The following is a 16,954-nucleotide window of genomic DNA, read 5'->3' on the forward strand; positions in this document are numbered from 1 at the left end:
TTGGAAAATACACGTGTTTTGTAACACAGTGGATTTTGGTGTTCTGCAACAGAGAAAAACACGAGTATCCAAAATATTTTACACGAATTTGACACGAACCCCAGATTGCCACGACTTTACCCCAATCGAGCACGTGTATTTCTCGGTCTGTGCAGCTAGGGCAGCCATTCAAATTGTGTCTTTGTTCATATGCATCAATTTACACGGAGAAATACAAATGCCTGGCTTCATCATCTTCCCAATACTGTGGATTGACGCGATATGGGGCACCACGGTATTATTCTCGCTGGCTTCCCTGGTGCACACGTGGTCCAAGCGGTTGCTGATGCAGATGGCCAATTCAGCCATGTTGGTAGGAGATGGGAGCTTGATGAAGAGGAAGATCAGATCCTGGTCACCGTTGAAGATTAAATTCGGATGCAATTTTGTGGATCGAAGGACACCGTTAATCATTCAGCATTTCTGTCTCAATCGGACCATGACGATGATACTCGCGTCGAAACGTCGGAATTAACAGAGGACATCGTACTACGATATCATTAAATGGCAAATCGAAAATATGTCCAAAATAAATTGTTTGAAATCTATGTACGGGTTTCTAGAATCCATCGAAATATGAAAATTCGGCGGCACCCCTTTCATGAAAGATCTTGTATTGCATGTATATGTAATCCGTAAAAGAAATTTGGTATAGACGAAGGACAAAAATAATTTTAGAATACTTACGTACTTGGCTAGGAAGGGTGAATTGATTGAAACATTATTTCAATAGTCTGGAACCTAATGATTATGGTATGTATGTACGTATGTCTCTAATAAATATTAATACGTGCATGTCCAATTAGTAACCAAATTTGTAAATTATAGGAAGAAATTCCGACCGTTACGCCCCCTCAAGATTGTTGCGGGTTTTCGGGGCTTCATATTTTTTGTGTTGAATAAATCCATGAAGACCTACTTTCTGCAGAGCATATTGGACAATACGATTAATTTGTTGATCAGCCTACCGGAATTGGAGTCAGGTGGGGTTTAAAGTATAGTTTGCACGTAATTGTAAACATATGTACAAGTTGTTAATCTAGTAAGTTTCTTGAGATCTTTGCCTTTTTGTGCTGGATAATCATGGATGTAAATAATTCGTAATATGCTAATTGACACATTAATAAGTAAAACTGCCATTGTATGGATGTATATATAAAGCTGAAGAGGGAAGTCTGCTTAGTTTCAAGATTTAAGTCCATATGTTCAGCGCACAAATCAAACCTTGGTGACCACTTAAAACATGTACTTCGTGATGCAGGACACGTATTTGGAAAAATTCGTTGCGAATTTTTCCTAATGGGAATGCTTTTATTGAGTTTATTCTCATATAAGAAAAAAATTTCTGCTAGAATTTAAGTTACTATGTAATACACACATATTTACATATGTATGAATATATCTAACTACTTAATAGTTGGTGGTTTATTTTTTAATTTATTGACTTTACAGACAATTTTGATTTTCAGTTAGTTGCATTTTTCCTTAAAATTATAGCCACGTTAATATAGGTAATTTATTTCCGTAGGTTGAAAATAGCCGCTTAGTATTTCTATCCATCGAAATATTTGGTGACGAAATATCCGTTTAACGAAAGATTTTGTGATACAATCGTTGTAAAAATAACTTACAATGAGAGCGCAAACCATGTTTAACCCAGATCATTTTTTAAGCACATTAGTCTGAAAGACAAATCCTTTAGCAACAATATTTAGTCCAACACTTGCGCAGATGCGCAAAATTCATAGCGTTATGGGTACAGCAAGTTCGCCAAAACGCTCGACTATTCCTCTATGGCATAGGCTCCCGTTTGAAAACTTAAAGTTTGCGCGAAATTGCGGTACCCATAGCGCTCTGGATATTGCGCATCTGCGCAAGTGTTGGACTAAATATTGTTTCTAAACGATTTGTCTGTTCACTTGAGATGACTAAAAAATAATGTGGGTTGAATTTGGTGTGCGTCCCCGTTAGGATTAGTCTTGACGAATGACAAAAGTAATTTCAGAAATTAGGATACATATGTACATGTCTGGGAAATAATGCAGTTTGAAAGTTATTTGATTTGATCATTACTTAATATTACTACATAAGAGGAAATTTGTGAAAAATTGTACATACATAAATAAATACATATGTCCAATTTTAGCAAAATTTTCAAATAAATTACTTATCTAGTTATGCAATGAAAACTAGGGATATGAAAATATGTGCAAATAATATGTAAGCAGCAAAAATACGTAACAATATAAAATCAAGCATAACCACATATGTACATATGTAAATACTTATATACTTATGCATGTATCCCGCCAATTAATATAAATACTACCGCCGCTAATCTTACGGGTCTGTTTATGATTACAAATACATAACCGGATTTTACATATGTGCATACATAAAGTGCATATCTATGCACATATGTACATGTGTTAAACTCTTACTATATGAAGTATATGTAACTTATTAAAGCGTATTAGGCATGTCCAAATAGTCAAAATAAAGTAATTAGGCGAAATTTAAATAATTCAAGACGTGTGCTTTACAATGTTTACCACAGTTGTATTTACAAGGCGTAAGGTACATATATATGTATATATATACGTATCCATCTTTATTATCGGTGTCTTTCTCGCATTTAATGTCTATTAAATATATGTACATATTACGGGTACTTCCCGGCGCCGGCATTAATTTAAATGAGGTACCGAGAGACTGACCATAAATATCAAAATTACCTAGACATCGTTAGTACTATGACATAATTTACAGAAAAATTAAGTATTACAATCAACTTCATCTAAGAAATATGTAATATGTACGTATTTGACAGGACGTATTATGTTTAGAGGTCGAAATGTCATCTAAAAATATAGGATTTTCTTGCCAATAGTTTCAGTCGCTTAGGCTCCGCCGATCAAGTCGGAAAACTCGTCAAAATCCCGACCCGCCTCGCATACAAAGCATTGTCCCTAAATTTTGCCGCGAACTCTTACCTTTCAAAAACTCCGGTTGAATTTGACAGAAAAAAGAGACGATTTAAGTACACAAAAATCACGCGGGAAAATGTTTCCCGCTACGCGCCCTGGTTGAGCTCAATCTTTTTCTTCTTTTACTTCATCAGCATTGGGTGTGCTTGGTACGTGATTTTACGCCAAATTGTCAAACCCAATCCGAACGTTAAAGTCAAACACATCTTTTCGTATGCGATGATGAACACGTCTGGAATTTTGGTAATCGGAACGACAGTCTACATTTTGAAAAGTGGAAGGGAAGCCATTCTACGGGTTAACTGGTTGGTGCAACGGTATGAAGAAATGTTCCCTGAGGAGGGTAAGTTCAGTTGTAGCACCCCGTAACAACACGAATCGTTACCACACGTACTAATTCGAACACGACTTTACATTAAAACACAGGCCCTACTCAATAGGGCCCCCATTTTAACACGATACCATTACATCACGGTTTTCTGTGTAACGACAGTATTTTATGCATGCTCCCCTACTTTAATTTACGTGTGCACCTGCCTCACGGGGAACTTTGGTAATCAGTTCATGTGCGTCATTCATTTTACCAGCTTATTTACGAGTTTATTTTACGAGCTCCCACATTTTACTAGTAGATCCATCGGTGGATTTCCCCGTCAGTAATGATAATGACCCAACAATAAAAGATCACTCCACTGGAGCTATAGCATATTTTTACACCTTATTACAGTCGCTATGTCTGACGTTTAGTCCACAGATCTATTCATGAGATATGTAGTAGGACAGAGAAACTAATTAACAGAAGTAAGTTAAACAGAGGGCCAATTATGCAGGCAAAAGCAAGTTCTCGCTCAACCTCAGTAGTACCACACTGCTACACCCAATCCAATCCAACACTGCCTATATTATATTATAAATAGTATGCTCCTTAAGATGCGAATACTACCATAGACGGCAGTGCCAATTATTGAAACTGACACTCAGCGATGGATCCCCATGATTTACTAATTTTAAATAGAGATCAGGCTGTGCATTTACTTTTCAAAAGGCTAACATGATATTTAAGACCGATTTAAATTTCATTCTTTCGGTCCATTTTATATGCAGATGTAGAAGCACCATCGTCTTACCCGATCTGGAGGTTAAACAAGGGCGAACTTGACACCTTTGGCATGGCTGCCTACGCCATGCTCGCCCCTCTCCCGTTCGTCCCCTTCATTGCGACGGTATTCGGAATAGCGTTAAATTTGGGCGTGTACCAGCACTTGTTGCAAGATATAGTACCCACGAAGGTGTTTAATCACCTTTGGACTCAAATTATGCTCACATTATTCTCCGCTGTCATGATCTACGACGGTTTTGCGGAAAGCGCGAGAATCTTTGCCTTAATGGGAATGATGACGATAGCTCCGATACAGTTGATGGTCAGGATCGTTAAGGGTTTGTCGGATAGGAATATTGGAGAAAATGGGTAAATTTAAAGCTACTTATACATTTAATTTGCAGAATCTTGTGATTTAGGAAAGTAAGATTAATGATTAGGATTACGAAGTATCAAAGGTTTAGGGATTATGGACACGGTTCGGAGTTTTCCAGAAAAACCCAACCTCGGGAGTTGGGGTATTTGGATTTTTGTGGGTATTTGCAGATTATGGGGCTGGTTGAAATAAAATTCCTAAAATTATATAATAGAGTAAAACGAATTCAATATTCGAATTCAGCATAAACTTTTCAGTATTGTCATTGACATGGATTTTAAGCAAAAGTTCATACTTAACAAGTAAATCAGAAATAAAAGGAATATTCATGTAATGATATTTAGAAATTTAAGCGCACATGAAAATACTCAAACTTTCATGCTGAATCCTAATTTTCATTATTCATTGGTCTAAGGTAAGTTGTAGTTATAAGAATCATGTTTCAATCTGCCCCAAAATCTTACAAAGACCCACAAGAACCCACAAAATCCCCAACCCATAAAAACCCTGGGTAGCGAACCCTGATTGTGGATTGAAATTTTCATTCTGTGGTTAGGAGTAATTTCGGCTCAGAAATCAAAACGGGAGGCAAAAATATGCGCCACCTGGTGGCTCACCCACTGTCCTACACTTAATATGGAGATTTTCCGTTAGATGTCGCTAATTTCTTGTATTTTTTGCACCCATGCAAGAAATTGGCTTCCTTATGCACCTTGGAAATACTTTCTTGGAGTTATTTATTCCTTCTTTTACCGGAAATAATGAAAACTAAACAGATTATATCATATGTAATCATTGAAATTTTGTTAGTCACATGGGTGCTAATCCCATCAACCAAATTCAACGCATTTATACGGACTACGCCCAATTGAAAATCATTGAAGTCTCCTTGCACGGATTTGAGGCGACCTTTGCATTTCAGCTAATCGAGTGTGGAATCTGGCTCTGCGCTGGGGCTATTTTTGCAACGCTGAAATTGTACAAGGTGTTTCCGCTCGGATATTATATCATGTTTCCATTCTTCGCTTTCGCCACATTGGGAATCTCACAACAATTGATACCCGTCTGCTCAAGCATGCATGAAAATTCGGCGAAAGCCTTGGTTAAGTGGGCGGAACAGTTAGGTTCTGGCGGGAATGGGGTATTCGACAAGAAATATCTTAGGAAGAAGTTCCGACCCTTACGTCCCCTCAGGATTGTTGCGGGTTTTCGGGGCTTCATATTCTTCGTGGTGGATAAATCGATGAAGACATACTTTCTGCAGAGCATATTGGACAATACGATTAATTTGTTGATCAGCATACCAGAACTGGAGACGAGTCAGGTGGAGTTTAAGGTTTAGTTTAGGGTATAGTTTGGTACGTACATACATAATTCCACCAATGTGTATAAAGTTGTGCGACCCGTAGTATTTGTCATGCTATATTTTGGCTTTTGTTGTTAATAATCATGCAAATAATATGTAATATAAGTACTAACTAACTGGCGCATTAATTAATAAATATGGCATCAAAGTTTACCAAAAATGTCCGCTTACTTTCATCAGTTAGTTATTATGCATGTATGCATGCTATTTAAGTATATATGTACCTAGTACCCGCTAAAGTTCTGTTAAGATTTCCCGGGTAAATTTAGCAGGCAAAGAATTTTTTTTAGAAAGTTGTGCTATTTTTTATTGAAATCTCCATGTTTTTGTCTATCAGAAACCATGCTTCGAAGTTTTTGGTGACCAAAGGTTCCAAAGTGACAGACCAGGAGAAACAACGTGTTGCAATTTTTCAACAAGATTTTTGTAAACAACAAAAATCGTCATTTTTCAATTGTTAAACAAAAATCGGAACTGAACGCAAGATGGTCGACCGTACCGTAAAATGATCCCCTGACACTGGCAGTGTCGACGACCGAAAAAGAAGTGGACGTGAATGGCCAAAAAGGTCACCAACATTGACCAAGGCGCGAAAAACCAGGATTCACCCGAATCCATGCCGAGCCCTAAGAAAATTTCCCTCACAAATGAACGGATGAAGTAAAAGTAAGTCCCGAGCCCTTAAACTAAACCTTGGACTTATGTCTTCAAGACATGAGGAGAAACACTTCCTAGCTACTCGCCAAGTAAAAATCGACCCATCAGAACCCTGGCGCTGATCATGCGGTACGCGCTTGGAACTTGGAAACGAATATTTTCAACAGAGGATCCCAGCTTTATGGGTGAGGCCAAATAAAATAGCAAACACACCGTTTCTACACCCCACCAGTCTAAACTATTCAGAAAATTTCTAAAATGTTGATCGTTCCCACCATCCTGGTTTTACGATTTTTTGATTGGACATAAATTGGATTGGGTTGAAAAAGTGAATTTTCTTCTTCTGGGGTTGAAGTTCCGTATGAAAAATTATTTTTCTAAGCTTTCGAGCGAATTGTGAAACCCTGGAACCACAACCTGTTGAAAAATAGCGAAATGACAGTCAAGTAGGGCTCAGGTCCTGCTTATGTGGCAAAAATGGTGATTGAGTGGTTGAAATCCCAAATTCCTGACTCCATTTCGGATCAAGATTGATTGATTGATTTATTTATTTCAATGAGGCACCCCATTGCATGGGACTTTACACCTCAAGGATAAAAGAAAGTCATACATTATACAATTTTCATTTTGCTTGTACATACATATAAAACAATGATGATTACATCATAGAAAAACAATCTTGATATTGAAACGAGTCGAATAATTCGAATAATTCCATAACTCTTTTTGTATTCTGGACATTTAAAAAGTACTTCTTCACCTCTTTTTTGAACCTAGTTAGACTCATCTTTTCATGCCCATTTCTTAAATTTAATGGTAGATTAGACCAAGACAGTGCTGCCCTGTATTTGAAGGACTTTTTGGCAATATTATTACTAATTGACATATCAGGCTTGTAGTAAGTATTATTACGAGTATTTCTACATATAACCGTATTTATTGGTACATAATTGGCAAAATATTTGGGGCAGCTCCCATTTAGCATTTTAAACACATGTTTACACAACTCAGCCTGCACGATATTTTCCGATTCTAACCATTCCAAGTCGACTGATAAGTCATCAGATATAGGGTCATACTTCCCTTTATTAAATACATATCTTGCACATTTTCTGATTACTTTATTTACACACTTTAAATTATTCTTACCAAACAGCCATACAGGGGATGCGTATAACAGACTAGAGAATACCAATGCATGTATTAATAGTACCTTGTTCTTGCGTTCCACGACATTTTTAAGGGGACCAATTGACCAAAGAGAGCTGTTACAACCCTTTATCACCTTATCACATTGATTATTGAACTTTAGATCTTCATCCAATAATACCCCCAATAATTTTGTACAAGTAACCCTTCGGATAGGTGTGTCATTAATTTTTATAACAATATCTGATACAGCAGATTTTAATTTACGGGGGGCAAATACAATAAATTCACATTTATTTCCATTCAGTTCTTGCCTGTTTGCTTCCATCCAACGCATACTCCCATCCAGATCATTATTCAGATTATTTACAACTTGTTCTATATGATCAATATCACCAGAAATTAACACACCACTGTCATCGGCAAACACAACACATAAACTGTTTTTTAAATGGTACGGCAGGTCGTTCATCATTATCAAGAACAGAATACAACTAATACATAACCCTTGAGAAAAGCCTAGATTAGTAGGACGCGTGCTAGACTTTTTGGTACAATTATTGCAGGAGATACATACGAATTGTTGCCTATTTTCTAGAAATGACCTCACAAGTTTAGAATCAACTCCATACCATTTTAGTTTGTGTAGTAGAACCTCTTTGCAGGCCTTATCGTAGGCCTTCGCAACATCCAGCGCCACCATAATACATACATGATCATTCTCCCATGCTTTGTATACAAAATCAGTGATTTGATGTAAAGACAGTTTACTAATTATTTTGTATAGGGGGGAAGCCGATTTTGTATTACGTAGGTTAAAGTCACCGAGGATATACACATTTTTATGGTATTTACAGCATTCAGATAGGAAGTCGTCAAAAAATGCATAGTCATCTGTTAAGGTTTCCTTCTTGTAATTAGGATGGCGATATACACACGATATGATGATTTCCTTATTATAACGTAATTGCACGGTTAGGGTTAAATATTCAATATTGTTGGACGGGATATCATGAAAGTTATTAGGTTTTTTTACTTTAAGATTGTCTCTTGCTAGCACGGCAATACCACGGTCATGTGAATCGGGTCTGGCGTCTTTTCTAAATATCACGTAACCTGGAATTTGTCGTAAATTATGGTGTGGTTTAAGTCTTGACTCACTTATACACAATATATCGATGTCGTTAAGGGATAGGAATGCTTGGAGTTCATTAAACTTACTATTTATTGAATTTAAGTTGATGTGGGCGATTGTTAAGTTTTCTGAATTTTCCTTATTCGGCGAGGAACTAAAAAATGATTATTATATCTCAACGCAGGCTTGCTAAATGAAATATTACTATTTCTTACACTTGTTGCGGTTGTGCAATCGATTTGATTTACTGGGCCATGTCGCTCATTGTTGTGAGACCTAATTTGCATATTACTTTTATTATGTATTGCTGGTACATTGGTAAGAAAAAATTCACTGCCGCCGAAGCTTAAACTTCTGAACCATGACAACTTTTCCAAACTGGAGCTAGATGTGTGTGCTAAACCCCACACAAGTTTGGAATCCATAAAAAAATCAATGGTCTAGAAATGAGGCCAATCTCCCCTGGAACGCGTGCGTACTCCGATCGAGTGGTAGAAACGAAGACTCTGGGCTCGTGTCGCCGTAAAAGATTGACATTTTAAAAACAGAATAGTGTTTCCTACACGAAATTTCATTGGCTTTTCAGTTATGTACTTATTTTATCGAAATTCATTAAACGGAGTTCGCTACAATGAGTTTTTTCTTATAACAGTTCTTTTGCGGGTACTGGGTATAAACATGCGGAACTACTAATGCATTAAAATGATTTGCAAAATACTTCGTGATGAATAACAATGCAATTCACGCAGGCCTTGGTAGCGCTGTAAAGACCTTAAATTCTGTAGCCAACAAAGGTTTACAAAATTTTACAAATATTTCTATTAGCTCACAAATTTTTATAAACTTACTCAGATCATGGCGTCTTTGTACTTTTTAAAATTTTCCAACATAATTAACTTTTACTGTTGTTAACCATTATTAACGTAACGTATGAATTTTGCAAAGTACCAATTATATCAAGCTCTTTAATATGTTATAAAATTTCTTCCGCCCTTGCGCATATGAACAAAATTCGGGGTCTTACGGGGGCCGTAAGTTCCGAAAATACTGGGTTTTCGAGAGGATCATGTATCTGCCTTATTGTGGTAGCTCACGGTTTTTCAGGGCAATTCATGGTTTCCTCGAAATTTGCTGCGGCAGACAACCAATTCAAGCATGCTGGTGGGCGACAGGAACTTAATGACGAGAAGGATCCTTTCCTGGCCAAACTTGAAGATTATGTACATAAATTTGAGTACAACTTTGTGGATCGAAGGATACAATTGTTCATTCAACACTCTGTTTTAATCGGACCACGACAGTGACCCTCGCATCGAAACCTATATGAATTAGTATGGAAGTCGCATCGTATGCCAAAAACAAACTTGTTTATTAGGCATTACAAGTTAATCAAGTGACTACCTAACGCCGACGACTTTGTCGCAAAAATTAGCTTGTCTAGACAATAGCCTCGCACGTCTTACATAAATAAGTGCGTCTTTATGTACGTGTAAAAATACATATGTACTTTTCAACTTTTAAGCACAGTTTACAGGCCATGCTTATATGAAAATATGTAATGTATAATTAATTATTTATCAAATTTCATGCAAATTTTATCAGATGCATTTCACGTGGACACTTTGTCATACATATTCTCATAACGACAGTGAAACCAATTTAAATTTTTAAGTAAAAAATAACCCATAAAGTGATGATTGTTGCTGTTTTTCACATATACATAAATAAATTTATTTATTTATGTAAACATAAATGACTATACTTAATCATATATATACATAAGATTTAAAATAAATAATGATGTGAAAATTGAGTTATGGAGTTTGCATGAAATTAAGTCCCTTCATTCTGCACTACATATCTTCACGTTATGTTTCAAGTTACTAAATCTCGCTTTACAGATACATAAATATGCACATTTTATGTAAACGGAGAAAAATAGATTTTTTGTGTACCGCCTTAATTATTGCTTGGATGATTTATTTTTATATTTGTTCAGACAAGATCGCCTAATGATGAACTGACGATGAGACAAACAAAAATGTGAATGCAATGACTCGAATTAAACGCGTATAAGGACAGATGTCTGACATTTAATTATGTAGATCTACTACAGGACACGCATATTTAGAACCCAAAAAATCGTTTTATGATGTACCTGATGCAAATTTATGTAACATATTTTTGTTGAAAGGGTACCTTGTCCAAATAATTTTGTTGTTGTCCAAAGCCCAAACTTATTTTTATGATCCAAGCTCAATAGATAAATATTTAAGTGCTTGATTTTTAAAATCGAAACCGTTTATAGACTTGACTGGTGTGTCCTTCATTTATCTAATTTATGGATATCAATTAGGAACAATTGTGAATCTTCTAAATCCTAAAGTCGCATAGAGAAAATTAACGAGTTTATTTTAGATTATACATACTTACGATTAATTATTTAGTATTAATACTGGTTAATATATAAGTACGGATAATAAGACGTTTAAACTTTGTCAGCAATTTTTAAAATTATAAATTATAATAAAATTATTGAATTATAAATTTTTTGAGACTTTTTCTAATTTTATTCTTTCGTTATGAAAATAGTGTTAGTTGCTTTGCAATAAGCACTAACTCAGAATTTTGAAATCAGTTGTATTATGTTTGTAGTTCATAAGGTTAATAAATGTTTATTCTTACTATTTAGAATGGATGCGAATTTTAATGGGTGACAACCCTAACGGTTTTCAACTGCTTTCGCATTTCCGTTGTGAGCGTGTGTAAACGGTTTGAAGCTCTGCAACTAGGCCAACAATGCTAGGGTACGAAGTGTACCCTGCCGATTTACTTGAAATTTTAAAATTATGTGGTTCAACTAAATACAATCAACGTTTCTTGAGGCAGTTTGTGCGATGGTGGGAATTGGTCAAAATATTTTAAGTCAAGGTTGAAAAATGGGCTATTTTTACCATGCGGAGGAAGCAAACCCCACTTTCATTCCATTCAAATTGGAAAATTTCCCATGTTTTTAACATTAACCTCAAAAATTTGGGCAAATTCCCACCATCGCAGAAACTGCCTCAAGAAACTTTCGTTGTATTGACATGGACCTCATAATTTTAAAACTTTAACCATACCGGGGGGTTACACTTCACACCATCGCATTATACAAGTTCGATAGTTATATATTTAATTATTTACAAATATGTATGAATCATAGGGCAAATCTCCGGCAAATCCGTCCGACATTCAGATGCCGCCAGAAACAGCAACATTTGCCCAACCCCGCCGCAAAATTGGTCGGCATACATACACCTCTGATCCTATTAAGATTTTCAAATAAAATGATCAAGGATGGGTTTCATCCTTTTGTTACATTGGATTAAATGGAAGACGACAATGTTGTTTATAAATATACATATGTACATATATATGTATATTGTTATACATTGTAATATATATGTATATATATATTTACTGTTCATGTACAAAAATACATATTACATTAAATTAAATTAAAAATCCGTAAATCCAACACTTGTCGATAACATGGACAAAACGTGAGCTATATAAGTTATATGTACATGCATAATAGGTATACATTTGTATAGAGTTTACTCAGGTACTTTTCAAATATATTCTTACGTAAGTATGTGCCATCTTAAATGAAGTGCTCGCATCTCATACATACATACGTATGCACATACAAACATGCATGTATTGCGTACATTTTAGTTTAGGAAGTAGCTCCGGAAGCGTGGGGACGAAAACGACCCCGCCGTAATGTAATGTCCCCATCATCCGCCAACACCTAGGTACATATTTATGTATTCAATCCGTGAGTAAACCCTTTAATCCTCCATCCTACAAAGATAATGTCCCCCGATAGCTTTCGGGGCCACTGATCCTGAGTCGATGTGTCTAGTTTTGACTGCTTATCATGGTGACCTGTAATCTAAGACTAATTTATAGATGCAGATCACAACAAGGTTAGACCACCTGCTCGTTTGTAAACAGGTTTGTCTTACATAAATGTTTCATTAATTGATACAATTTAATGACAACTAAGAAACAAATGAGGTGGGTCAGGTACATAATTTAAGCATAAGTATCTCTTATCAATAAATCTACGTATTATCGCAGGGTTGAATTTTTAAGACGCGAATTATTTAAACAGGGTTACCAATCTCATGTTTTTGGTACTTTTGAGAATTTATATATTTTAGATGCACACTTTTTATAGATGAACGAACTTGTTTAAGACATGCATTGTATTTACAATGCATTGCTCCCTGTGGGAGATACTATTTGACGCGTTTCGTAATCTAATCGTTTTGGAACCTTGATTTGCAGCTTAGTCTGGGTTCGTTCGGTATAAAGTAAATATGTCTCCCTGAAATTAGATGTTAATCATTGTCCGACTCACGGTCAAGCAGTATCACCACCATGACGAAACTTTCAGCCTTCCTTGTTACCCTCTACCTTCCATTGTGGTTGTTTGTGCCCCCCTTAATTTTGGCATGGCTCCCTTTCTACGTTTATCGGTGCCTTGTCAAACTTATGGCATTACTGGTAAGGCAGAAATTGCATAGATTCATATTAGTGGTGAGCTGGGTAAGGATTTTTGAAAACCCAGCCCCACCCAAACCCGACCCTCCGGTTCATGATAAATACCCGGGTAATTGTTTGCATAGGCAAGACCAGATCTGATCAAGATGGTGACACCTGGAGACGCAATATTTTCTTATAATCGAATCCACACGTGTCCCGTAAGTACGGTGGTAGGACATCTGGAATTGGAGGGGGAAGTAGATCCTGACCACATCCAGGAGACCTTAAGGACCCAGATACTCACAGCTCGTGACGAAAATGGCGCCTTGCTGTATCCGGAAATGGAGTGGACGATCACGTATTTTTGGGGATTTTCATTTTGGGCTAAGGCCGCCACAGTTGAGAATCCCGTGAGGACCATTAAAGAAGGTGAATCAGAGGTCTGAGAAATATATTAATTCACGACTGGTGGATTTAGCTTTTTGAATCCATGCGTTCATCGGTTCAAGACCAGATAGACACGAACAGTCTGGTTCAAGTGCCTGGGGAGTGGAACTTAGTACCTGGGGAACGTCACCCAAAAGTTCCGATTCCCTGGACTTTTTAGTTATGCAAGTTACAGGGAATCTGAACCCACTTGTCGCAGGATTGTCGCAGGTGTCGATTCCCCGGTACCCTATTAGACAAAAGTTACGATTCCCCGGAACCCAAGATTTTTCTTCCATTTTTCATAAATTGGATAAAAATCTGAAGAAAATTTGAATTATCTCAAATTAACCTCCCACAAATGAAGAACATTTGATAAAAAAATTAGAATTTTTTATAGTTGCAAAGGTCCCTAAAATCACAAATATCTGACAAATTTGAGGAGCGGCAAGCTCAAAAAGGTACGGGGAATCGTCACCCAACAACTATTTTTAGGAAAAAATACAATTATTTTTAAGGAAAAATAATTGTAACATAATAATAACGTGATAATTGTAACAATAACTGTAAAATGTAAAATAACTGTAAAATTATGTTACAATTATTTTTCCTTAAAAATAATTGTATTTTTTCCTAAAAATAATTGTTGGGTGACGATTCCCCGTACCTTTTTGAGCTTGCCGCTCCTCAAATTTGTCAGATATTTGTGATTTTAGGGACCTTTGCAACTATAAAAAATTCTAATTTTTTTATCAAATGTTCTTCATTTGTGGGAGGTTAATTTGAGATAATTCAAATTTTCTTCAGATTTTTATCCAATTTATGAAAAATGGAAGAAAAATCTTGGGTTCCGGGGAATCGTAACTTTTGTCTAATAGGGTACCGGGGAATCGACACCCGCTAAATCCTGCGACAAGTGGGTTCAGATTCCCTGTAACTTGCATAACTAAAAAGTCCAGGGAATCGGAACTTTTGGGTGACGTTTCCCAGGTACTAAGTTCCACTCCCCAGGCACTTGAACCAGACTGACGAAGGACTCGCGGAGGGAGTACTCCTAATAGTTTGAGATTGCCACCCTTTAAACATACCCCTGGTAGCTCTGTTCGTACAATGTGGTTTTCAAGATAGCTTGTTGTCAATTGTGATCCCAAAATCCTTTGGATCTGGCAATCTAGCGGGTTACCCTACCCTGTGTACTGAATTTAATTATGTATAGAAACTGTCCGCTACGTGGCCTTTATTTCTTGAAGTCATAAGAGAAATTTCTTATTTTTTATACAGCAGACATTGATTATATTTTTTTCGTGTGTGTCACACTTTCAGCAATGACGCATGAAGATCTAGTCAATTTCAAAGCAAAGTTAACACACCAACCTTTCAAAGTAAACGGGCCCCTTTGGGAACTTTTACTCGTTCGTAAGAAAAACAATTCGGACGAACCACCCACAACGGTTGCACTGCTCCGATTCCAACACACTCTAATAGATGGCGTTGGCAGCTTTCATCTCCTCAAGAAGATGGTACAACCTCAAGCTGAACAATGCACTAAGGACATAACCATTTTATCCAAGAAGCCCGGAAGTATATCGCCAATTCGGTATTTGAGAATGCCATACGACTTTATGGAGACGTGCCGTGAATCGTCTCGAAGTGGGTGTCTGGCCAAAGAGGGAAAGGTGACACTGCGACAAGTGAATTTTCCTTCTGAAAAGCTAACTTATTCACAGCAACTAATTTTACTTTGACTTTACTCTTCAGAATTGGATTCCTTTGAGTGACAACTTTTTACCCTCCGAAGCAGCATCCCGTTACACTTTTCATATAAGTGAACCCATCGCGTTCAGCAGGATTCGACAGTTGGGGGCACAACATGGCGTGACTGCAAGTGCAGTTATGCATTCAGCAATTTTAGGGGCGGTTCGTACCTCATTGTGTCCGAAAGGGACTTCATTTATTACGGTGGAGACTCCTTTGCTCCCACCTTGGAAGAGGGATCGCCCCATGGGGAATAACATGTAAGCTAGTAAATATCAGGCCAAACTAGGTACATAGCTCTAATCATTAGCGGCTAATGTTGTTGGCTACAGAACGCATGGCAGGTACTTGGCCCCCATTGGGGAACTGGATGTTGTAAAACGGCTAATTCGTACCCACGAGGGACTCAGGACCATGAAGGAATCAACATACTCCGTAACCACAGCCCTAATCTCGAATGCCATCGGGACCCTTCCGCGACCTGTTTTAAATCAAATACCCATCAGCAGCAATGAATCTTATCGAACCATTTATGTTGGGAATGTTCCCGGTCCGCGGGAACAGACAAATTTTTGTGGCTATGTGGTCAAAGAAATGTCCCTGATTTACGGATTTTGTGTCGCTTTCCCAGGTAATTGTGTTTTTTTATGCATTTATTCAACTTGGAATAAAGATGCATGCCGTCTTTAGTGCTTGGAGTTGGGCTGCTTACATACGGGGACGATTTGAGGATCGGTGTCTTTGGAAATAAGAATCTGCTTCCACGCCCTGGTCAAGCGGAAGAAATAGCGTGTGGCTTTATGCAGGAGCTGGATGACTTACAATTTGTGGAATGAAGTCAAGCTCATTACGCTAATATTAAGTGTCGCAATTTCCTCGGAAAATTTTCTGATAGGTAATTTGAATTTTGGAAAATAATCTAAATTTATCAGGAAGCCTTTCCGATTGTTTTTAGACTATTAATATTGGTTGAAAGGTAGTGGTTGGAAAATTTTTACATAATCGATTAATAATAAATAGTGATATAAGTATGTACATACCCAGAATAAAATTAATTGCATTCATATCTGAGCGAAATGTTCAGGTCAGTTTGACTGCTTTAAGGCTACGGGACTTCTTGGATTACTTTAATAAAGGCGAATGTGTATATCAATACGTAAATTCATGCACGAAGGATATGTAACGTCTTAGATAATTCAATAATCTACTAATTTAATGTAAAAAATTTTATATTCAAATAATAAAAATTTTAAATTCTCTAATAACGCAGTGACTTCTGCTTCAAACAGAAGTTTTGATCTATGTACATGCATACATATTTTCTATGGCTGACAAAATGATCACCCTACAATAAAGAGCACAATAATAAATCGTCCATGAATTACGACTTTTCTCCAAGCTAGTTAGAGTGCAGGTCAACAGAATGAGT

General features: G+C 36.9%; 1 protein-coding gene across 1 annotated transcript; it reads left to right on the forward strand.

Annotated features, from left to right (window-relative positions):
- The first annotated feature begins 13,171 nt into the window (after nucleotides 1-13,171).
- On the forward strand, nucleotides 13,172-16,787 carry LOC110842024. The gene is made up of 6 exons (XM_022087726.2): nucleotides 13,172-13,365; nucleotides 13,488-13,773; nucleotides 15,094-15,446; nucleotides 15,529-15,785; nucleotides 15,858-16,156; nucleotides 16,216-16,787. The coding sequence occupies exons 1-6, from the start codon at nucleotides 13,240-13,242 to the stop codon at nucleotides 16,359-16,361; spliced, it is 1,467 nt and encodes a 488-aa protein (XP_021943418.1). The 5' UTR covers nucleotides 13,172-13,239; the 3' UTR covers nucleotides 16,362-16,787.
- The last annotated feature ends 167 nt before the right edge of the window (nucleotides 16,788-16,954 follow it).

The sequence above is a fragment of the Folsomia candida genome, unplaced genomic scaffold (genome assembly GCF_002217175.1).
Source record: "Folsomia candida strain VU population unplaced genomic scaffold, ASM221717v1 Fcan01_Sc001, whole genome shotgun sequence".
In the NCBI taxonomy this organism is placed as follows: Eukaryota; Metazoa; Arthropoda; class Collembola; order Entomobryomorpha; family Isotomidae; genus Folsomia; species Folsomia candida.

What these genes read in the sequence shown, in the direction of transcription:
- LOC110842024 (XM_022087726.2), top strand. Translation starts at nt 13,240, where the DNA reads ATGACGAAACTTTCAGCCTTCCTTGTTACCCTCTACCTTCCATTGTGG. An exon ending in CGTGAGGACCATTAAAGAAG is followed by an intron (nt 13,774 to 15,093) that starts GTGAATCAGAGG and finishes TCACACTTTCAG; the next exon opens with CAATGACGCATGAAGATCTA. An exon ending in GTCTGGCCAAAGAGGGAAAG is followed by an intron (nt 15,447 to 15,528) that starts GTGACACTGCGA and finishes TTTACTCTTCAG; the next exon opens with AATTGGATTCCTTTGAGTGA.